This window comes from Anoplopoma fimbria, chromosome 10 (assembly GCF_027596085.1).
Source record: "Anoplopoma fimbria isolate UVic2021 breed Golden Eagle Sablefish chromosome 10, Afim_UVic_2022, whole genome shotgun sequence".
NCBI classification, from domain to species: domain Eukaryota; kingdom Metazoa; phylum Chordata; class Actinopteri; order Perciformes; family Anoplopomatidae; genus Anoplopoma; species Anoplopoma fimbria.
This window is the reverse complement of record NC_072458.1, coordinates 12,600,037-12,624,242: the sequence shown is the minus strand read 5'-3', so window position 1 is coordinate 12,624,242 and position 24,206 is coordinate 12,600,037. Positions and strand designations below refer to the sequence as shown.

The 24,206-nt window shown below is 40.8% G+C and overlaps 3 protein-coding genes across 8 annotated transcripts in view; all 3 read right to left on the bottom strand.

Moving 5' to 3' along the window:
* macf1a (microtubule actin crosslinking factor 1a) overlaps positions 1-1,887 on the bottom strand; it is a 230,951-nt gene extending 229,064 nt beyond the window's left edge. For all 6 annotated transcript variants that reach the window (XM_054605481.1, XM_054605484.1, XM_054605479.1 and 3 more), the window contains exon 1: positions 1,862-1,887. The gene's annotated coding sequence lies outside the window, so the exon portion shown is untranslated. The remainder of the gene's footprint in view (positions 1-1,861) is intronic.
* Positions 1,888-5,678: 3,791 nt separating this feature from the next.
* Positions 5,679-8,977, bottom strand: ndufs5 (NADH:ubiquinone oxidoreductase subunit S5). Its single transcript, XM_054606353.1, has 3 exons — positions 8,868-8,977; positions 7,567-7,787; positions 5,679-5,885 (listed from the first exon to the last, which is right to left on the bottom strand). Exons 2-3 carry the CDS (start codon positions 7,780-7,782, stop codon positions 5,781-5,783), a joined length of 321 nt encoding a protein of 106 aa, XP_054462328.1. The 5' UTR covers positions 7,783-7,787; positions 8,868-8,977; the 3' UTR covers positions 5,679-5,780.
* Positions 8,978-11,643: 2,666 nt separating this feature from the next.
* The window catches only part of rnf19b (ring finger protein 19B), a 33,978-nt gene continuing 21,415 nt past the window's right edge, over positions 11,644-24,206 (bottom strand). The window contains exons 3-10 of the mRNA XM_054605967.1: positions 21,183-21,382; positions 18,696-18,840; positions 18,429-18,591; positions 16,094-16,208; positions 15,783-15,923; positions 15,495-15,684; positions 14,510-14,644; positions 11,644-13,908 (exon numbers count right to left, since the gene is read on the bottom strand). Coding sequence (XP_054461942.1) covers positions 13,470-13,908; positions 14,510-14,644; positions 15,495-15,684; positions 15,783-15,923; positions 16,094-16,208; positions 18,429-18,591; positions 18,696-18,840; positions 21,183-21,382 — 1,528 coding nt within the window. The 3' untranslated portion in view covers positions 11,644-13,469. The remainder of the gene's footprint in view (positions 13,909-14,509; positions 14,645-15,494; positions 15,685-15,782; positions 15,924-16,093; positions 16,209-18,428; positions 18,592-18,695; positions 18,841-21,182; positions 21,383-24,206) is intronic.

The window sequence follows — 24,206 nt, the reverse complement described above, 5'->3', positions numbered from 1 at the left end:
GTAAATTGAACATTTTTTTATGTTAGACTGTTACTCGGACAAAACAAACAATTTGAAGGCATCACATTGAGCTTTGGGAAGTTGGGAAATTTTTCACTACTTTCTAGTATTTTTTTTTTATTAAGATAAAATAAGATAAGATATACGTTATTGTCCCACGTACAAATTTGTATTGAGGTCCAAGCTGCTGCATCACTTTCCCAGCATCACAATCCACCTCCACGCATAGAACATAGATCATACATACACTCGGCATAAACATGCATAAATACACATTTCGACAATAGTAACGAATTATAGAACCCGGTGTGATCAAGACAGATAGAACTGATAGATGAATCAGAGATAATAAATAATGAATATAACAATCCGCTCTAAATATGTCTGTCTCTGGTCACTAACAGCTCCTTGTGTGAACAAAGCTGATCTGAATAATAAAACAGGAATCTTCTCAGACTTGTGATTAAATCAATACACAACCTGGTCTCACACACTCTTTCATCCCCTGCATCAGAGACATATTGGTGCTTTCCACCACTATAACACAAAGTAGTAAGGGGGTGTGTCCACGGCCAGTGAAGGAGAGGAAATAGGTGGAAGAGACCAACTGAATTATAGAATTTTTACCGAATAGAATGGAAATGAATGACGAATGGGTTGTTTTTTGTCTTACAGATCCGACTGAGGAGAACCCTGCATGTTGAAGCTCCAACATAAGGCTGGAGGGAGATGCACGTTTGACCATCTGCTACAAAGCGGCAGGAGGGGAGCTCTGCATCTTGATTTGTTTTTGTTGCTTTCTCTCTCTCTCTCTGTCTCTGTCTCTGTGTCTGACTGCACCTTGCATAATATCACTGAGGTTTTTCCAGACAGACAGACAGCCTGCAGTGGTGGAGCCCATTGGGATTCACACAGTAGGTGGAGGGTGGAGGTGTGCTGATGGAGGTTCCAGGCCAGGGGATTGCACGGATCAATAAAGGCAGACTCTCATAAATGTGTGTTTTTGCACATAAAAAAAAGCTGCAGCTGGTGTTTCATGTCATCATTTTTGCACGCTTGCCCCCCCCCCCCCTCTCTCTCTCTCTCTCTCTCTCTCTCTCTCTCTCTCTCTCTCTCTCTCTCTCTCCCCCTTTGAATGTGAAGAGGGAATGTGTGTTTGCATGAATGGACATCAGACATGGAGACCCAAAACGTGCACGCAAGCAGGAGCAGACTGGAAGCACGCGGGGCTCTTTGTCCGACACACCGGCCCTGCCTCGGACGCATAACCACCTCATTACATTCATCCATTTACAGCTGGTGCTGAATATCTGCCCCCGTACCACCACCACCACCACCACCACCGCTGCTGAGTGCCTCATTAACGGGTTCAACCCCGGCAGACTCCTCCCGACCCAGAATGCCTCTCTTGACTGAATGTCCGCTGGTTATTTCCAACCCGGCCCTCCGGCGCACGAATCACGAGCACGCAGTGTTCTTCGAAAGTGGACGGTTTCAGGCGGTGACTGAGATTATTACGGTGAAAACGCATTCAGTCCATCTCAACGTGTTATTGATCAACACGTTATCGACAGTGTTGATCTCAGTGAGGGGCAACACCTTCACCGAGCCACAATCATCAACGTGTTCATTTTAATGTGCACGGTCTAGAAATATTTTCAAATAAATATGTCACTAAATGATGTGTGAGACCATGATGATCCGCCTCGAGCTGATAGTTTATTTTGTCTCGTATTAACAGTACCAATGCCGGACTCGACATCTCTTGTGGACACATTCTAATGATGATCCGGGTCCGGTGGGTTACGGAGCTGGAAACGTTATATATCACGGGGATGCGTGGAGCTCCGGAGCCGCTTACCTTCACCGGGCAGCAGCGGATCCTGGGATCCGAACACAGAGCGAGGGTGGGGTGGGGGGGGGGGGTGCTGCCGCCGCCGCCGCTGCTCCCTCTCCTCCTGGATGGCTTGGTGGATGGATGGTTGCAATGGTTTTTTTTTCCGCTTCCACCGATCGGGTTTTTCCTCCAGAACCGAGCCGACACACAGCCGTGAGGGAGGGAGGGAGGAGGGGGGGCGATGACGCTGAGGAGAACAGCAAAGCAACGTAATCCGGAATGCTATAATGGCTGTCCGATTCCTCCTCCTTTCCCCCTCTGTCTCTCTGTCTCTCTGTCTCTCTCTCCCTTTCTCCACTCTCAACAACCCCCACCGGCCCTCCTCCCCTGCTCCGCTTCCACACACACACACACACACACACACACACACACACACACACACACACACACACACACACACTCTCTCTCTCTCTCTCTCTCTCTCTCTCTCTTCAATAGGCAGTTTTCACACTTAACCCATGTCTATTGAGTGTGTTAAGTGTCGCGGAAATTGAAATTTCGGGTTGAACACTCCTGCGTCATCCGTGGCTTTAACAGCACCGGCAAACCTGTCACACGCACACACACACACACACACACACACACACACACACACACACACACACACACACACACACACACACACACACACACACACACACACACACACACACACACTCACACACACTTTCTCTCAATTTAGGGAGGAAAAGGGCGTTCACATTGGCATTTTTGCAGCTGCTGCTCATTCACATATTTTTCAGGATTACACCCAAGAAGCAGCGCTTTTACATCACATGAGATAGTATTAATCTGGGTTGGTATAATCCCCCTACACACACACACACACACACACACACACACACACACACACACACACACACACACACACACACACACACACACACACACACACACACACCCCTCCTCCCTCTCCAAACAGCTGGAGGAAGAGAGGGAGTAGCTGGAAAAATAAATAAAAAAAGCAAATTGATTACAGCTGGAGTGATGGAGAGGAGTGGAGGAGTTGGATTTGGGCTGCTGCTCCCTGATCAGGGCTTCACAGTTTGGGCTGACCTTTGCTATGGATGGTCATAGGGGTCCCAGACCACCAAGGATTCCCCAGACTTCAGGGTTTTGTAATTTAAGTGCAAGATGCACACTAACCCCGCACTCTTTAACACTTGTTGGTCTGCACCTATAAACTGGGAGCTGGGACCCATATCCGGTCTCCAAAACTGCAATAATCCATTTTTTTTTACCTTAACAATGGGAAAAATATGAAGTAGCAATGTGCAATATGAAAGTGGTCACTCAGAAAATGATCACCCCACTCTGCAGCCCTCAGCTCTGTATTGTTTAAAGCAGGCAACCTCGATAGCTCAACCAAAGTATGCAAAATAGTTTTGGGGGGAAATGTTGAAGAGGCCTATTATCAACGTGCCAGATTACCTGTTTCACAGCCATTGGAAGTTTTTTTTATGGTAGTTGATTTAATTTTTTACCCATCCATATTCTGCAAAGACCCGCCCTACTCTGCCTCTGATTGGCTAGTACTTGTTGCATTCTGGGCAGGATTTGTTTATGTTTATTGATGATGTACAAGATTGGTTGAGGGTTGATGGGGTTAATTTATTGTTTTAAAAGCTGCTCTGCACGTTGCCCATATGGATGGAGTAAAATTACAGATCCGCCTGAAATTTGTTTCAATTTGGAACACACACACACACACACACACACACACACACACACACACACACACACACACACACACACACACACACACACACACACACACACACACACACACACACACACACACACACACACATATATATACATAAAATAAAATAATAATGACATTTCAGGTTGCCCGATGTAAACAGTCCAGGTATTTAGTTTATGATTCCACCTGTCTGATCTAAAAAGTAAAAGTTTCAGGACTTCCACTGAGGGTTGTACTTGGTGGGGTCAAGAGAGATCTGTAATCTGATAGTAAAACATTTCAGTCTATTGTATAAATAATAATCCAATAATTATTATTAAAATTAAACCATTACTTTTTAGGATTTAAGAAATATGGAGATTTTAAGATCAGTTTTTACCCCCAACAGAACTCTCCAAACCAAGACAACTTAGTACCAACCACCAACCACAGTCTCTTAACTTCAGCATTTAACTGTTCAGTTTGTATTTCCTTAAAATGTTAAAGTGTAAATGTTATTCTGGTGGACAATACTCATTTCATTTAAATATTTTTCGTTTTTAGTTGAAAAAATAAACCGCAAACCATGACGATCAGCCTAAAATGTGTCATATACGTGCGACTGCATATGTAAACCCCTCGGAAAATGTGCAAATACACTACATTGCTTTTTATTCTCAGGCTGAGCTCTCTACACATAGAATGAACCAAAAATGAACCAGAAGGCTTGTATCAAACCTAAATGCAGACATAAAACTGTTAAGTGCATTGATCTTAAATGTTCACCAAAATAGAGCAGAACTGTTAGCTTGTAAAAGAAGAAACTGAAGGAACTCTGTCAGCTCTTCATAGACTCGGTGAGTTTATCCTCCTGCACTGTCTGTGCTCTTGGCTCCATCTTGTGGCGATTCATCGAGCCTCACTAATCCCATCAGTCAGAGTTAAACGCTGCTAATTGAATGGAGGATGTCAAAAACATGCACTCATATCAGTCTCTCATCAGACTGGTCCCTCAGGACTACTAACTCGCTCAATCCTTTAAATGATTTACTAAAATTAGGTCAGTGGATTAAGAAAAATGGACTGTAGTTTAACTTGCTTTTGCAGCAAAGGCACAGCTGAGCAAATTATAAGACGTCCACAGCTGCAGGAATGACATTAAATGACACCAGTGGGCTTTTAACCAGCTGTGGTGAGGCTGGTACGTAAAAACCAGTCATCACTCACAGGATGACTGCTTAAATTATTTGCAGTTGTTTTAAAAAGATGCAAGCATGGAGTGTTTTGACTTTATTGCTTCACTAATCAGGCCAAATTAAAAAACAGTGAAACCCTACAGTACACATAAGCTTTAGGAGTAAACACATTAAAAACTTTGGCTAAAAACAACAATGAAAGAAGAGTATATAAGGATTCAACAACTTTATAATGATAAAATTATTAAAACTACTGATTACGAGAAAAAATGTTTTCACATTAAGTTTTGTCCACAGTGTTTAATGCAAAAGTTATATATTTTTGTGTTATTTATATTGTTTTTGTATAAATGGAAGTATTCAGATTATGTGATATTTACTTTAGTAAAAAGCAGCAATACCGCTCTGTAAAAATACTCCATTACAAGTACTTTATTGAGATTTTTGCTTGAGTAGAAATTTGTTAGAATTAACAAACTTGAATTTAATAATCAAAAGTAAAAGTACTCAATGTAAAACAAAATTCTCCTGTAATAATTACTTTATGTATATTAGATTATATCTTTTTACAGATTTTATACTGATTATAGTTTAAGATATAACAGTGCATTATTCATTTTTTAATTAATCATCACACTTTTCTAATGTAAAATTTTAGTTTTTAAAGTAACTACAAAGTATTTCTCTCAAATACATGTAAAGGAGTAAAAAGAACAATATATCCCTATTAAGTAGCTTAAAATGTAAATACCTGTTAGTACAAGTACTTCAAAGTTAAGTTAAGTACAGAACTTGAGTAAATGTACTTAAATGTTTTCATTCCTAGCCTCTTGACAGATTTCATTCAACAGTAAAAAAAAAAACAGAAAAGGAGGACTGGGAAGGAAAAGACAGGAAGATATTGGATGATAATATTTATTTGCAAACGTGTACAGGCGGCAGGAAATAGCGACATCTGATTTACTATGAACAAGAGCAGAACTGCGGACGGTCGCGTGTTCCCTCATGGCATCTGGTCGGGCTTGCCTGAGTGACAGGCTGGTGGTGTGTAGGTCCCCTCCTTCACCATCTTGTCCCGCTGCTGACGGATGGCCTGCAGCCTCTGGTGCTGCAGGGAGGAAGGGAGGAAGAGTTTAGCGTTAAGGCAAAAGAAGCAGGATGAAGAGAATAGGAAAATAAAGACATTTAAGAGAATGCTCTGCATCCCTCCACCTCTTTGTTTGTCTTAAGCCAGAGAAGGATAAAGCCAAAGATAGCAGTGGATTTAATTTTGGTTTTTACTCCTGTCACCATGTGAAGTTGATAGAAACTGAAGAACTAAAAGAAACAGCTCCCTACCTCAGTTCTGTGCTGTTAACATGGAGACTTCCTCCCAAATCATATTTGGTAAATGATAAATCCTCTTCTTTTACGGATTGCAGTCTTGTGTTTAGCAACTCTGATGGTAAAAAGCTGCATACAGCGTTTAGAGGGTGAATACGCCCTCAGTGGATGTTACATTCCTGTCAGACTCTGAAGTCCTCTCAGCTGACATTCGTCCTAAATCAGCACTTCACCTCCATCACATTCTGAAAGAATGAGACGTGGCTAACGGGCAAATCAAGGCTTCTGGGTGGAGGTGAGGAACTTCTGCTGCTGCAGCACATTCACAGCGAGCAGGCGGTGCATCTGTCTGTCTCTGCAATGCTGACGCATACGTCCATCAAGACTGACCCCAGTTTACCTCGGACAATATTTAAAAGGACCAGACGCGGCTGCTAGTTTTCTTTCTGAATGCACTTCTGTTAAGAATTTATGGTCATTTTATTTACCTTTATAAACCTTTTATTTCTGCATGATACCATAGGATATATAAAATATGCTCCTAATCTCCATGAGGTCACCCATAGGTTTAAGAAGAGCTGTTGTTGAAGCTCAAAGTGGGCGTCTCTTGGCAGTAATGACACAGTCTAACTCTGAAAGTGGGCAAAGAGGTGGATTGTGGGCTGATGCAGCAGAAGAGACAGCTTGCAGCACCGGTCACTCAAAGCTGCCAGACGTTCATACCTAACTTTAAGCATTATTATAGTTAAAACAGGTGAGTGGACTCGCTTTTGGAACCAGCCTCAAGTGAAGGAACTACAGCTTTTGGCAGTGATGTTTTTGAACGTTCTGTACCGAGACTTTTCTGTTAAGCCTTTTGAGGCTTGTATTGTTTGAGACCAATGACATCATAGACTTGAAGTAAAAACACATTGAGAAATCATTGTTCATGAAAAAATAAAGTCTCCCCCCCTCTGCACTTTTTCTTGTTAAACAAGCACATTGACTGCCCTCTGCCGGTGAAAGCACTGCCACTTAACAGTTTAAGAACACTAGTATTGCCTCCCTGCCATTATTATATTATGATACAAATAATATTGACACACATTTGATGCATTGCTCACAAGACAATTGTATGTATGTTGTGTGCACATGAATTTAATATTTTTTTTTCTTCTTTTTGTTTTGACATGTTAATATCTTGGCAAATCAATAAATGATAGGAAGATCCATGTAACATAAAGTCACTTTATCAAACAGCAATTGCTGCTAAAAACCATTGTGGTGAATCTTGTTTCTTCTCTAGTGACAAATTATTGACGGCCAGCTCAGTTCCAACATGCAAAAAGGACGCAATACCACGAATAACTAAATGATCATGGCTTCTGCATATTCTTACACTATGACCTTTTTCAAAAATACTTCAGGAGCTGCTCACTGGCAGACACAGAGGTCATGGAGAATCCACCCCCCCCCCTAACACTTACTGTCTTCTGCCTGTGCATGCACTCATAGAAGTCCTCAAACTCCAGCTGGCACTCCTTCTTGGCGCGGGTCTGCCCGATGCCATGGGCGCACTCGATCCACTCCTTCTCAAAGGCGTGGCAGCGGGACGCCCTCTTGTTGGGCTGCTGTCCGCTCTGCAGCAGCAGCCAGCCGTCCAGGTTGACACCAAGCCGCGACTGAAGGTCCACAAATGGCATGACGGCTGATGAGGGAGGAGACGGAGAGGAATGAGTGATGAGTGATACGGGATGTAGTTGAGAAGACGGAAGGACCACGCGGATTAGGGGGAATAATAGCAATGACAAACTGGCAAAAAGAAATGTGAAAGGGTGGGAAGCTGAGAAAAATACTGTTTTAACCACAAACATTACTACATATGACCAGTAAGTGCCTCAGCAGTTACACACAGCAGTGGAGATGAGAGCATGTTACTTAAGACCCCAGAGTAAATCCCTCTCACACAGGAAGCTACTTGCTGCAGTTTTAAGAAAGCCTTCGAGGACGTTTTTATCATTCAGCATTCAGACTTGTTTTGTACATTCTCTTGAATGTTTTGCTTCATTTCAAAACAAAATATAATTTAGCAATCCTTGTTGGCATGAATAAAAAAACCACAATAGTTTAATACCAAAGGCTGCAGCCATATTTTAAGACACCTCATTTTCAGACAGAGATTTGTTTGTTGGAAAACAAACAATTGATGATTTTTGAACCGAGACTGATGAAGGTCTCGCAGTCGGTTTGCATATTTCTGCACACTCTACCATCACTTATGTTTGAATACGACATATTATACAGCACAGGACCATCATTTATAATAGCAAATATAAAGGCAGTAGAGTATGAGTAAAACACAGCATAATATAGAAGGCCTAAGATAACTATACAGATACACCCATCTCTACGCTAACCGAAGCTAGCCAGCTAGCAAAGAGCTAACTACAGTAGCTAGCTGGCTAACTTTCTCTGTAAAAAAAATACCCTGATGAGAAAGCTTTATAGCTGACATTTAAATCAATATATATACACATTTAAAAAAACACTTTCTCTAAAATGTTATATTCAGTTAACAGGTGTGTTATCATGTAACGGTATGCTAACGTTTCACATCTCCAGTCTCCTTCAATGACAGCTCGTTGATGCTAACGTCAGGCCACATTCCTTTTACACTATTTATTTACAAACTGGTGCTATTTCAAATGATAAATAAACTCAACACTGTGTCAATATATCTAACACATTGTTGAAATGCCTACATTAGACAGAGAATATCTGTATTTACCTTGTTTTTGTGGGATTCACTTTAACCTTCCTCCGACTCCACGCGTTTCGCTTTGCGGCTGATCAAAATACGGCCGTAAAGTTAGACGCTGTGTCGTGAAGAGACGCGGAATGTGCTGTGGAGGGTTTTTCTTAACGGTGCATTACCGCCGCCTACTGGGTTAAATACTCAGTGAAACACGTCTAAAGCAACAATCAAACAGAGGTGGAAGAAGTATTCAAATATCTTACTTAAGTACAATACAGTGCAGAAATACTCTTTGAAGTTAAATAAAGGTCCTTCAATAGCCTACCTAAAGTAGAAAAACTCATTATGCAGAATGACACATTTCCAAATGATATATAACATCACTGGATTATTATTAGAGATGCATTAATGTGTTCATCACTTTAATGTGACACCTGGTAAAGGTTGAGCTTATCTTAAATACTTTATAAACTGCTGTGTATCTTAATCTACACTAACAGATCCCATTTTGTTCGTTGATAATACTTTGTTTTACTCATTTGAATCTGTAAAGTAATTTGTAACTAAAGCTTTCAAGTAAAGCTAGTGGAGTAATAAGTACAATATTTGTGCCACGGCCCAAATCATTATTAAATCACTAAATTCGAATGATATACTTACAGTTAAAATACAGTCTTTTCTTTAACATAAATACTATCCATCTATAAATCATACAGGCTCTATATAGATGCATATACTGAACATAACCACCCACGTCATCTATATAAAGTATGGATGTTGTTGGTCACCATAGCTTTTTATAACTATTATAACCAATATAGTCTGATATGTTTTCCATTAGATCATTGGAGGACAACTTTCCAACTGCTTCACTCAAATAAATGATTCCACTCATTATGTACACTTCATTCTAAAAGCACAAGTTGGGTTGATCCTGTAGGATGTTCAACATATTGAAACATTTCATATATGTCTTGTGTACATAATTAATATCCAGACTTCATCGATCTAAATCATATCCATGTGGTTGTTTTTGAAGAATTTCATTTTTTTAGCTTTTTCAAATATCTTTTGATTTTTCATTTTAAGCTTTTATGTGAACTATCAACATTATACATTTTGATCTTTTAGGATATTGTGTATTTGATCAGATTTTTTCAACACAAAAAAATGACAATATATTTTTTCAACATAGTGCACATTTTATTTTGAAATAAACTGAGTTGAAAAGGAGCCCAAAATTACACATTGAAAGTTTTTCTGGACTCACTTTTCTAACCAATATTTTGTACATTTCTATATTAATTCTCTGGTTGCTTAAAGTCTGCAATATTTCATGATGATTTCCATTACTATGCAGTTATTAAAACTGTGTCGGACCAAAAAAAAAGGGTTACAGCTTCCATATGTTTTTCTCCTACAACAGCACAACTGACAACAACTCTGTGCTTTGGTGCAACATCAGATTGTGTTTATTTATTTATTCCCCCAAAGGTCCACAAGTTGTCTTTCACAGTCCTGCGTGTACAACCCCACACAGGGCAGGGCTTCAACAGTGACAGGAAATACACAAACCATATAATAACACTTAAATATTGCTGTCTATATACTCTAAAACCACTTTAAGGACGGGACCACCTGTGTTCTTTATGAGACATTTCCATTAACACTCATTCGGACTCTTTCAGGAAGTTCGGGCTTTCCGTCCGTGGTACATTCATGTGTTTTCTCTTCTCACAGGCAGGCGGGCAGAAACAAGTGCAGACCAAACAAAGCACTGCCAAGTTACATAAGCAGCTATATCCATAAAGCTACTCCGAGATGAGAGAGGTTCCCGAGTCGATTCCCCTGCAGATTAAAGAAACCTGCTGGGAAACCTGTTTAAACTGAAGCACAGAGGTGATACAAAGCGAAGAAAGCTAGTGGGTATGATTTAGAAGAGCTTATCGGCATTAATATTTGAAGTGTTTGGCTCCAAAGGATGGTAAACTATAAATAAAGATAGAAACAGTCCTTGGATCAGTGATAAAAACACCTTGGATGCTCTTTATGTTTAAAGGGCCAGTGTGTAGCATTAAAGGGGGGGGGGTCTACTGGCAGAAACAGAATATAATATTACTAAGTATGATTCCTTTAGTGTCTAATCATCTGAAAACAAGAGTAGTTGTGTTTTCGTTACCTTAGAATGAGCCGTTTATATCTACATAAGGAGAGGGTCCTGCTCACAAGGTCGGCTATGTTTCTACAGTAGCCCAGAACGGACAAACTGAACACTGGCTCTAGAAGGGGACATACGTGTTTTTGTCTTGTCAGCCCTAGTTCACCTACACGCTTGTCACAAGGAGGAGAATTTTCAGTTGGTTGCAATCTACAACCTCACTGCTAGATGCCGCCAGAGCCCCAAACATACACACTGGCCCTTTAAAAGTACTGAAGGATTTATTTTTATGGATAAATTATGTTTTGGAGCCAAACTCTTCTTTAGTTACATCCAACATAAAAGGCCTTCTGGTAGGTGATTTATTTTGGTTGTACCACAGACTTTTGTGAGCAACTGAAGTCACTCGTAGTAAAAGATAATGAACAGCAAAAAAAAATAAAAAAAAATGAAGACAAATACGATAAATTCCAGATAAAGTGCACAAGTGCTCATTCATAAAAGAAAGTGGGACAAATACATTCATCAGGAGTCCATTCATTCATTCATTCATTCACACACACACACACACACACACACACACACACACACACACACACACACACACACACACACACACACACACACACACACACACACACACACACACACACACACACACACACACACACACACACACACACACACACACACACACACACACACAGCGTTCAAGTGGGTCAGACAGCCAGTTATCACTAAACCAGTCTTGTTGGTGTGTTGTGTTGGTCAGAGAGTGTCTATAAGGCAGCTGACTGTCGGACAGCGGTCCAGTTAGGACACACACACCAGAGCCACAGTGAGAGAGTTGTGACAGTGACCAGAGCCTCAAGAGCTGTTCACCATCGATCACAAAATACAGCTGAGAGAGTTAAACTATTCAATGAGTCAAGATAATCAACAGCTATTTTAATATCCATTACTCAACTAATTATTTTATTTGTTTAAGCCAAAAGATTCCAAATGTTCTCTGGTTCAGGCTTCTCCAATGTGAGGATTTAGTGGTTATCTTTGTAATATATGATATTATTATTGGTTTTCTTTGTAAGATATTATATTATTTGTGGTTATCTTTGGGGTTTTGGGCTGTTGGTCAAAGAAATAAAGCAATTAAAATAATTACCTCTGGAAAATTATAGCGGTTACTTTTCAATATTTTTGGGACACTGGAGTCTTTGCATCTTTTTCTGTCAAATATCATTTTATAATTTTAACCTTTTTGAGCCTATTTTAATTATTGAATTGAAACCATCTAAAAACTTTAGATGTTAAATGTTTTTTTTCTTAAGTGGAATGGCTGATGAGTTGATTTAACAAATCAAGAAAGCTTTCAAAATTTTAGTATGCAGACAGTTGAAGCACCAGCAGGTAATTCTGGTGCTTTGCACATACACGCAGTTTCAGCAAAACTGTAGTTCACCATGTAGTTGAAGATTACAGGAAGTACACAACAGTTGAAACTGTAGAATACAAGTTGGATTTTTGCATTTTTCAGATAAACAATATATTTCAGGTTCTCACTTGATAATTTATAAACTGATAAATGTCTGTTTGATGCACATCTCAGTGCAGTACAAACCCGTTCATATACTGGACTGACCACAACTTTTAAAAAATGTGATAAAGGTCCTTCGCTGTCAAAGAGAATAGAATAAAATAGCTTCTCTCAGTGCATTTCACTGCAGTGTCTTCATCTCGTCATTGTCAGAACTCAATCATCTATTTCTGTAAACCCAAACTTCTCCTCCTCCTCCTCCTCTGTGCAGGGAAAGTGAGATTCAAGTGCAGCTTCATCATCTAAAGTAAACTTTCACCAGTGTAACAGAAGCTCACTGCCCCTTTTTCAACCTTTCACACAAGGCATGGCTCATGCAGACACATGCGCGCAGCAAATAACACAATTTCCAGGTCATCTGAATATAAATAGAGAAAAGAAGGAAATAAAGCCACAATAGTTGAGTACAAAGTCCACATTCACCCACACATTATTAGAAACGTCCCCTTTCGTCCCCAGCCAACATCCGTCTTCCCTCTGCTGTGCTCGGTGACCTTTCACCTTATTTCAGAACTTCACAATTGCAATATTTCTTGTGGAAAATTTGTACCTCTTTTTTTTTTTTTTTTCTTTTTTTTTTTTGCTTAAGTAGCCAAGGCATTTTGCACCGAGGAGTAAACATAAATCATCATCTTATAAATCTCAGAGGTAGAACCCTGACAATTTACTCAGCGAGGAGATTGACAGGTCGATAGATAAGACAGACGGACAGACAGACAGAAGTGAACAAACCCTGTCTGTGTTTAAGACGCCGTCTGTGAGTCACAAAAGCAGCAAACGAGAAATCATAAAAAAGAAAAACAAAAAGGCTAAGAAGTAAAGGAGAGCTCGGATAAAACTGTCGGGAGTCTTTTTTTGTGCAATCCTGGGAGCTGCTGCTCTCTCAGACGTAGAGGATGACGTTGCCGTCCGCGGGACAGCGAAGGCCGTCCGAGGAGTTCAGCACTCGGCAGGAGGGGGGCTGCTGGCCGGCTGCCAGGTGACAGGTCTTGGGGTGAGGCGAGTCACAGTCGTCCGACGTCAGCTCGGCGATGTCATCCGATTGAGTGTCCGACATCTCCAGGTCACTGCGGATGCTCTCCGGCTGAGCCAGGGTGACGTCTCTGAGCCCCTCCCTGATGGACACGCCCGGCGACAGTCCCAGGGCCGAGCCGGACAGAGCCCCGCCCCGCCTGGAGCTGCAGTCCTGAGGCTCCTCCACTCCTGAGGCCGTGGCCATGGCACCGGAGCATGGAGGCGGAGCTAGATCCTCTTCGCTGGTCAGGCAGAGGTGGCTGGGTTTGGTCTCAATGTCCACCTGGATCTCCAGGTTGGTGCACTCCCTGCAGAGAGACATTATTTACAACCAGTCAGTCCCTGTGTGACGCTTAAAACAGAGACACAGAGACAAAGACATCCATGGACGCACAGAGGAGGAGGGAGGCTTATTTTGGAAAGTGCGTTGAAACATAGTTTCACTTTGAAATTAGTAAACCATAAATATTTTTTATGGAAAGACATTGGGATTCAACCTTTTCAAGACAGTGATGTGTTAAAATAGAGGATTATATTAGCGGAAGAATATTTCAAAAAGTAGGATGTAACTTAATGAACCCTGTCAAGATAGCAGAAAAGACACAAATAAGGCATGCTGTCCTGGAGAGGACAAAGAGCCTCATCTTCATCTTGACAACCATAAATTAAAATGGTTAGCGGCTTTATAAAACAGGAATATCATCAAGAGGAGGAACAAAGATTGGTTTTAATGGCAGCCACATGCACACATACATAGCTCTTATCACTGCATCACATCAAAATCAAATTATACGGATGAATACTCAGCATGACATCCCAAAAACCTTTTAGAGGCGGTGTGAGTAAGAAAAGATATGGAATCAGAGAGAGAGAGATCAGAAACACCACAGAAGAAGAGGAATATGTCACCTGTCGGGGAGTGTGTATGACGAAATGATGGATCCGGCCATTCCACGGGTGCTGGCACAGTCGCTACCTGCTCCCAGGCTGCCTGTCTCCCTCTGGGCAGATTCTTTAGCCAGCTCCGCCGCCTGCACCTCCAGCCTGGAGAACAGCAAACACCCATTCCAATGAATAACACCTTCTATCGTTAAAAAATAACTGCTGCATATAGATCAGGACAGAAGCATGACAGGTTGCCACTGGAGAAGTTTTTATTATTACTAATGATTTCACCCCTCTACAGTGAGTTAGTTTGATACAATCACTAAAAGTATGTTTGCAGGGATATGAAATCTCCTTAAAAGTGAGCTAGAATTGTAAACTATAGTTGACCAAACAATCTCACCACAAGGTCTATTCTGTCTATTTAAAAGCTGTTCTGGGACTTGTGGTGACATGTTTTCTCAATTATTGTCTTCGAGGCCGGAGAAATTAACTTTCAATCTCAACTTTTTAGCCATCATGGAAAAATAAGTCAATGACAGCTGGTCCCCTCCATCTGCTGAGTAAGATCATGTGAAATAAACATGAAAACAACCTACAATTTAATTTTAATTTAAAGGAATGCCATATTTTTCTCACAAGCTAATCAGGGGAGCGGTCTTAAAGAGATAGTGTTTCAGACAGAGGCTGAATACAGCTTTATTCAGAGACAGTGTGATGAAAATAATGGTTTTTTTAACATTAAAGCATGTAAACATGTTCTAGTAGAAACCCAAAACACAAGTTTGAACCTGAAAATGAGCATGCTATGTCCCCTTTAAGTTTAAAGAGACATAACATAACAAAAACATAGCATATACTTAGTTAATAGTTCAGTTATCCATATTACATTACATTACATTACATTACAGTCATTTAGCAGACGCTTTTATCCAAAGCGACTTACAATATTACCCTGTTCTATTGAACTACTCTTGTGTGTCTCAGTTACTTCATCTCTTTTCCTCACCTGCTGTACTTGCTGCTGCGTGCTCCCAGGGCGCCGCCTGCCAGGGTGTTAAAGTGGGGCGTGTCACCCAGAGTCCCGGGGGCCACGGAGAGCCCCTCGCTAGGGGAGGTGGTGCTCAGACCGCTGACTGCCCCGTCCAGACTGCTATCGCCGAGGCTCGGGGACTTGAGGGCTCGCCACGCGTCCGCCACTGCACAATCACATGGAGAATATTATATATAATAAGATCCGGTGAATGATATCCTGCTCCTCCACTTTTTTTTATCAGGTGGTGTTTGGCGTCCTCACCTGTGATTGGACCATCGTCCTCATCAAAGTCAATGCGTACACCTCGTCCCTTCCCTCTGCTGACCCCGCAGCCTCCTCCTCGACACAGAGAGATGGGCACCACGCCGTACACGTAGGCCAGCATGATGGGCACACCGATACCTGAGAGAGGACAGAAACAGAATCAAACCTCTTCATTTTTTTTACGTTTTCATATTTTGTCTGGTTTCAGATGCTCGTTTTATAAAAGCATATATTGCTTGTTTTTATTTGGTCGTCAGCCCCTGAGATTCACGCTGCGTGATAGAGGACCTCCTTGTCGAGTCTCTTACCGACGCTGACAGCCGCGATGACGGGGGCGGTGATGATGGACAGGGCCACGCCTCCTGTGATGGCCAGGTTCCTCCTGTGACGAGACGTCTTCTTCAGCTCGTAGTGGGCGTGGATCTGCAGCAGAGCACAGGGAGAAGGGTGGAGGTTAAAGGTCAGACTTTTGTTGGTTTTTAAATGATGAGAACGTAAACATGCGTCACTGATGATTCACTTTAACACTCCATGGTACCCAATAAACATACAGTCATGCCGAGTAAATGTAAATGATTATCCTGATGATGTCCGACTTATTAATTACAGTTTAAACCCTTTAAAGTAATAATGTTAAAAATGAACACCAATGTAGCAGATATAATTTGGTTTATGTTGGATTTTTGTTCCGATGAATTCTTCTAAAGATATGTTTAAATGAGCAGAGCATGGAAAAAAATACATGTTTGGTCCCCTGCCCTGCACCAACCATCTTTGTTTCCTTCAGACTCCATCATTGCCGTAGGGGATGTAGGGGATTGTGGTAATATTCAGATTTTTTCACTTTTTCAAATGTTCTATAATCATGTGGTGTTACAAAGCTCTTTCCACACTGCCAGGAATGTAATTTTTGGGAGAAATGGTGAATCCCACTGTAGTTCCAGGTTTATAAAACATCAGAATAAGCCCTAATAAAACCATCATGTAAACACGTCCTGAGCTTGTTGGAAACATTAAATAACCAGGAAAACTGTCAAGGACACGGCCTCCCTCTGCTTTTAAGCCTTCAGCGCTTCTTTTGAAAAACCAAAATCTGTGTCTCAACTCAAAACCTTGTAAGCTTGTGTTGGTGCCAGTTAGTCTATATAGTTCACCACTTCCCACTCTTCACACTGTGAGATCCTCAAAAGACTTAAATAGAAATATGCAGTTCCACTGCTCTCCTCAAGAGAGAGCTACATAAATGCTTTGTCATTTAATTTCCTTCCTCTTGTTATTTGAAAGACCATTGCCCTTTTTGTCTCTTATAACATAACATCATAACCAACTACAAAAACACGACAATGCCATGATGATTTCGTATCGATGGAGACAAAAGAGGGATTTCAGCACATCTGCATGTTGTAAAAGCCCAGGTTATGGTTTTTGAAGTCTCTTTCAGATTGCTACCTTGATATATTTTTATAGATGTTACACCAATTTAACCAAAATAATAAGGAAAACAAAAGGCACAGAAAGCCAGGATGTTTTCAATAAAAGATGAAAACCTTTGAGAAGCCTCCTGAAATTTTACAACCACAAACTAGAGACCTGCCGCATTCACAGGCGTAAATTGACAATAAGGGGGTTTCTGAGCAGTTTCCACAACAGAAGTGCTCTCCATCCAATTGTCAAAATTTTCCAATACCAAATCATAGCATGACTATGATATTCCTCTCGGTCTTTGTATCTTAATATGGTATTTTAGATGGATTTTTGAATTTTTTTTAATCAATTCTCCAGTTTTAAAAACATTTAGAGTCAAATCTGTGTAACAACTGGTATCAACCCCAAAAATTGCTTTAACATTTGAGACACAACAGAGCATGGGATGGCCATCATATAATTATAATGTTGTTCAAGTCAATATACACTGTCACAATTTATTTTAATTTATAAATTCTGATTTTCTTATGACTAAAATCCCTTGATATTCACTGCTGAGCTGCATCACAAATTAATCTTCAGGGTCTAATTTTTTTCAGAAGATTTACGACACTTCTATGCGTCATATGCTGTGTCATATGCTATCCCAACATACAGATCCCTTTTAGGGTCCATGGTAAAGAGGGGTGGGATGAAGAGGTTAATAACTTCAGGGCTTTAAATTTACACAATTAGTTTTATGGACCCTTACCTAACCAAAAATCCATCCTCTAAACTATCAGCTTTGGGTTCTGATTTTGAAGCACTAAAGTCTGTTTTTAGGTCAGTGTGGTTGTTGCTGTGAATGGAAACCCTTTTGTGGCACAAAAAGTGTTTTTTAAAATTGTGTCAAAAACGAGGGCAGCTCACTGAAACTTAGATTTTTTTTGTTCCGCAAAGTTGTAAATTCCAGATAATGCATCTTGAAAAGTTAATTTTTGTTCAAATAGTTCAGTAATCCTTAACAAAAATAGATTAACACAAAAAATTATCCAAAACAATCACCTCACTTAAATTTAAACCCTTAATTAAGTGAGATAAAAAAGGGAGTTATGTATGCTAGATTATATTTTATGTACCGTTTTGCTTTAAGATGTGTTCTTTAAACAAGGTCAATATGTACTTTTTGCTGCCGTTTCTTCCTGAGAAAAAGGAAGAAAAACTCTGCCGGCTTCTCACCTTGCGGCCGACGTAAACGGGGATGCCGATGACCATGGCTGGAACGGCGATGCCTGCGATGAGGGTGATGCCCACCGGAGCTCCAATCAGGGTGCCCAGCTGCCACAAAATCTTCTTCTTCCTGCTCCAAGGCTTCTTCCCCCAGAATGTGCAGCCAGATGGACTGATGGGGAGAAGAGAGGGAGGAAGTGAAGACAAAGAGAGAGACATTCGTGAAATCCGAAAACATGGAGATGATATAAACAGTGAAATAAGAGACTCCAGTACCTGAGGTAGTGCAGGTCGGAGATCTCCTTCATGCACAGCCAGCAGAACTCACAGCCGCAGACGGCGCAGGTCATGTGATTGCAGCTTCCATCGTTCATCTTGATGATGTAGGCACCACAGCGAGGGCAGGGCTTGATGTCATCAGCTGGGGACAGAAGCAAGTTTAGCACTAAGTGACATTGAAGTGACATCCGTTTCATGTATTTCCTCTTTTTCCATGTGGTTAAGAAGTTGTTAGAGGAATATATTGACATATTGGTAAATATGGTCCTTAGCTTTCTTGTCAAGAGTGAGATAAGATAACTGATACCAATCTTTTGTTTGTACGCTAAATGTATAGCTTGAACCAGTCGCATGTTAACTTAGCTTAGCATAAAGTTTTGTCAAAGTGATGTCCGTGTTTTTTTGTTTATGTACGGATCGAATAAGATATGACTTTAGTGAGATTTAAAGGTGATGGTAAGTGGATTTTGCTTCCACAGAGAGATCCAGGCTCGTCGTTTCATATTCATCCGACAAACAAGGAGTGGCATTGATTTGAATTGAATTGAATTTTCTCATCTGACTCTCAGCAAGAAAATACATAAGGTTATTTGTCTGGTAAATCTCAAATAATATAAAAAAATATATATTTTTGTATCTGGTTAAAAGTATCACACCACTTAAAATGTATCTGAATGTAAATATATTTAAAAAGTAAATAAGTTTAAAAAAGTAAATAAATTTAAAAAATCCATCTCAATAGAAGAAATAAATAAATCCTTGAATGCATTTCGTTCAGATTTTAACTTTAAGAAAAACAAAACTCTGCAATGGTCACATCTAATTAGTTATTTTCTCCCTTCTTTTGGCTACACAATCAAACCTCATTAGAGTAATGGATCAGACAAGTGCAGCAGTTTGTCCTCTAATGCATTTTAAAGAAAAGAAAGCCAAGAAGCCAAGAAAACGTCAATTTACTGTGTTTGATGCTTGGAACGCTGTCTGCTCTTTAAAGGGCATTTTGGCATTTTAACTTGGAGGGACTCTGGCAGATCGGCCCGAAACGGCTCTGTTTCTCTGTGAGTGTGTGTGTCTGTTTGTGTGTGGGTGAGTGTGTGTAGTTGCTATTGTTTCTGCACTATGCATTCTGCTGACACACTCTCTTGCCTCCCTTTCTTCTACTCCTATTTTCCTACTCTTATCTCTCTTTCCGTCCCATTTCTTCTTTTTCTCTCTCCCTCTGTCTCTTTGTATTTGTCTATACCTCGTTGACTAATCAGCAGGTATTAACAGAGAGACAGACAGAGAGACAGACAGAGAGATTGTCTTATGAGTCAGTTTTGCTCTTCTGGATTGTCGTCAGTTTTTCTGCATACTTGGCAGAGTGAGGCAGACTGGAAGTGGTGAATTAAGGGGAAGACAGAGACAGAAGATTGACTGAGGACAGCTGGGGCGGGTTTAATTAATAGATTTTTAATCAAAATGGAATTAACAACGCGCACACGCACTAATATGTGAGGATGTTTGCCCGCACAAGCACGGATGTTGCTATCTATCATCTATCAAAGTGCTTCCTCGTCCCTTCGGCAAAAAGGCGGGTTTTGCTCGGTTGTTGAGAGTTTGAGAATCAACACCGCTCTCAAGTCTATGTTGTAAACATTAAGATAGATAAGCTTAGTTTAGCATAAAGACTGGAAACAGCTAGCTGGGCTCTATCCAGCAACTCTAAAGCTCACTGATGAATATCTACTTTTTACCTTCTTCATTTAAAGAATATGTCTGTCAATGTGTGAAACAGGATGTTTCTCTGAATATCTACAATACAGAACAGTCTCAGTTGTTGTCCATTAACTGTATTTTGTAATACACTTATAGAGACCAATAGAAATACAAATACAAAATGTCCTCTGAGATCACTGATGATGTTCTAAAACTCAACAGTCATCAGTGAGTTTTTAGGAGCATATCTTTAACTGATTATTTGGAACATTGATTAAATACAATTAAAAAAACTCTTATTGTGTGGCAGAGGTGGACTAAGAGGACTAAAATGTTTTACGTTTTGGAAATCCGACTAAGTTTGGACACAGAATTGTTTGAAAAGCTGATAGGAAGCAGGGTCCCGCAGTCAGGAAACTACCAGGAGGAGTAGCTGTGGCATAAATAGTCTCATGCTCGGTTGAATGCCTCTCGCGGTGGGAACGACGGGGATTCAGCGCGACAGACGCGAGTCGAGTTTGACTCAGCTCTCTGACGGGCTGATGCTTGATAGAGAGTGACAGACAGAGAGGCAGAGAGTTCTTAGAGGTGTGAAGAATATTTTCGGGTTGGAAATGCTGGGGGAGAAGTTCCTATCCGTCTGTTTATGTCAGACAGAAGCACAATGTGCGTGTGTGTGTGTGTGTGTGTGTGTGTGTGTGTGTGTGTGTGTGTGTGTGTGTGTGTGTGTGTGTGTGTGTGTGTGTGTGAGGCTGTGGGTGTGTGAGGCTGGGAGGTGGGGCTCACCCGGTCCCTGCTCCTGTGTGTAGCTGGGGGAGTGGTTGCTGTGGGTGTGCAGTGACTGGGCTCTCTGTTGGCGGGCCGAGTCGCAGGTCTGGTTGGGATGCCAGGCTTGTTTGCAGTGGTAGCAGAACTCGGCGCCACATCCCTCTCTGCGACACACCAACCGGGGACAGCTGGCACAGCCTGAGGCGATGACGGCAAATCTGAGAGGAGGAGACGGATGAAGAGAGAGGGGCGTTTCAATAATGTGGAATCTGAAGAAGTCGAATTATGAAGTTGTTTTTATGAGGCGATAATTACTAAAGCTTCCTTAAGCAGAACCATAATGAATCTTAAAAGACTTTGAGGTATGAAAGGGTTGTTAGTAGTTGCTGATCCCACTGTGAATCAACAGAAGTTGTCTGCTACATATTCTGAAGTCTGCAAATCTGCCTGACATCTGAAACAAAAGGTAGCCACTCACAGCAAAAATGTACAGTACCAGTCAAAAGTTTGGACACACCTTCTCATTCAACTACTTTGAAGAATCTAAAATATAAAACATATTCTGGTTTGTTGAGCATTTGTTTGTTTACCACATAATTCCATATGTGTTCCTTCATAGTTTGGATGTCTTCAATATTAATCTACAATGTAGAAAAAAAAAAAAAAAAGAAAGAAAGAAAGAAAAACCATTGAATGAGAAGGTGTGTCCAAACTTTTGACTGGTACTGTATACAAGCCCAATCTCATCCGCATTCATAAAAGCAATATTTCACAGTAAATCAAAATTATTTCAGCCTCAGCAGATTGCCAACTTATCCATGACCTGCGAATTTGCACCTCTGACTAACCAGAAACTGGCCTGACAACGCTGATGTTTGAGGGAACTGACTTTGCTCTGCCAGAATATAAACTTCTCCTCAAAAGAAAGGCAGCATGGATTTGCAGTCAGTCTTGAGACAGGAGACACAAACATGTCCATCAATGTCTGTACCAAATGTTATGCCGACCCATCCAACAATAGGCCTTTTTCAGGGTCCTGGTATTGTGCTTGCTGGCTCCCTGTCACTCTCATTGAAACACCTGAATAGAACGGAGCCATCTTGCTTTTCCTAATATTGACGAGTCTAAACGTCTGCTGTGGAGACTTTTCACTTAAAAATACAAAAGTCAACCTTGTGCTGGCGTAAGAGGAAAAAGCAGGGAATCACCAGAGACAGTAGGAATCATCCTCTGGGCACCAACAATAACTTTACCGAATTTCATGGCACTCCATCCAATATTTTTCCACTTTATGCTCATGATATCATATAATATGTGTTTTTGTGTCCCTTGGTAACCGCTAAGCTTAAATAACTCAATTATACCCTTTTTATACACTGCATGACAGCATCACATTCAAATTTTCCTTTACTTCTTTGACTTTTTGGAATTATTATTGTTTTACTGTGGAAATGTCTGTTTTTAATCGGGCTAAATCCCAAACACTTCATCCGTGGTTTGGGAATTGTAACTTAAGAAATGCAGCTATGAAGTCAACCATAAGCTTCCTTCAAAGAGATGAAGATCTCCAATACGGCCACTAATGGGAACATCGCAGAGCCTGGATGCTCTCTGCAGGCTTGAGAGGAGAGAGGGAAGATTTGATCAATGGAGTAATCACTTAGTAACAACAGTGAGAGAGGAGGGGAACAAGACGGGATGAGGTCAATCCAAATGGATTTCAGGAGGTTCAATACTGAGAAAATGGAGAGGAAGAGGAGCAGTTAATCCGGAGGTGATGGACTTATTGAAGGTTGTGTTTAGAGACGAGACATTAGAAAAGGTCCAACCAGCAGGTCATCAGTGTTGGTTTTAACTTGCACCGATGGACCATGTTATGGGGGAGAACAAAACATGACCATCGAGATACATCTGTTATGGATTCCTTTTTTTTATTTGACAAAGTGCTATGAATCAAGACGAAAAAACTTTGCAACAATAAGAAGTCCCCTTAACAAACCACTTGTTACTCAGCCTGTGGTCGAACTTTCCACCAAACTACATTGATATTTCCTTTTTTTTTTTTTTTTTTTTTTTTTATATATCCTGCTACAATCAAACGGTCAGACCCACAACTAACCTAGCTTTCTCTCTAGAGGTAAAAACATCATGGCTAAATACATATTCTCAATGTAAGTATACAAGACTAACCATTCTTTTGTTGTGTACTGAAGTGATGTCAGCTAACGTCTGAGCAAATAATGGTAAATAAAGATAAAATAGGGTGGCAATTACAGAGAGGGAGAGAAATATAGCCTATCAATCACTGTACAAATCACAAAGGAGGCCAGTCAGTAAATCTTGTCACCAAGTTAGGTGGGAGAAAACAAGCTGGAGGAGTGATAACAAAAGCTACACTTTTTTTTGCCTTTTTTTCTACATGAACAAACAAAGACGATGCCAGTTTTCTGCACGTCAGTCGAGTGTTCCAGTTTTTTTCTAAATTATAAAAAGGAAGCACGTGGAAGAAGTGATAACAGACCAACTTATAATTGTTCTGGCACGCCACCAACATGCCAGCCCCAACATGTCGCTCATTACCAGTTCTTCAGAAAGCGTGACAGGCTGCGGGAAAATAAATGAACGCATATCGGAGGAGACAAGAGTTTGCTTTCTCGGGACAAGACGAGACGCTTCACCCTCAAAGCATCTGCAAAAAGTAGCTTCTGTAGAGATGAAACAAACTTTGCACCCTGTTTTCAGCAGGCTTCAAAGCCTTCAAACGCTTAATTGACTGAACAGACTTTTGATTCCACGAAGGGAAACAAAAACACAGACATAACACTTTTTTTCCCCTGCGACATCAGCGCTCTGGTTCAAAGCTCTCCTAAACAGGAACAGAACAGCAGTGTCACACGAGTACTGAACAAGCTCCTCACGAGGAAGCAAATTTCTTGACCATTACTCTACCTACCGTGTGAAAACACGTTTGGTCAGACAACGAATATTGATCCTTTTCATTTAGAAAAGTCAGCTTTTTAAAAACCAACATGGATCAGTTAA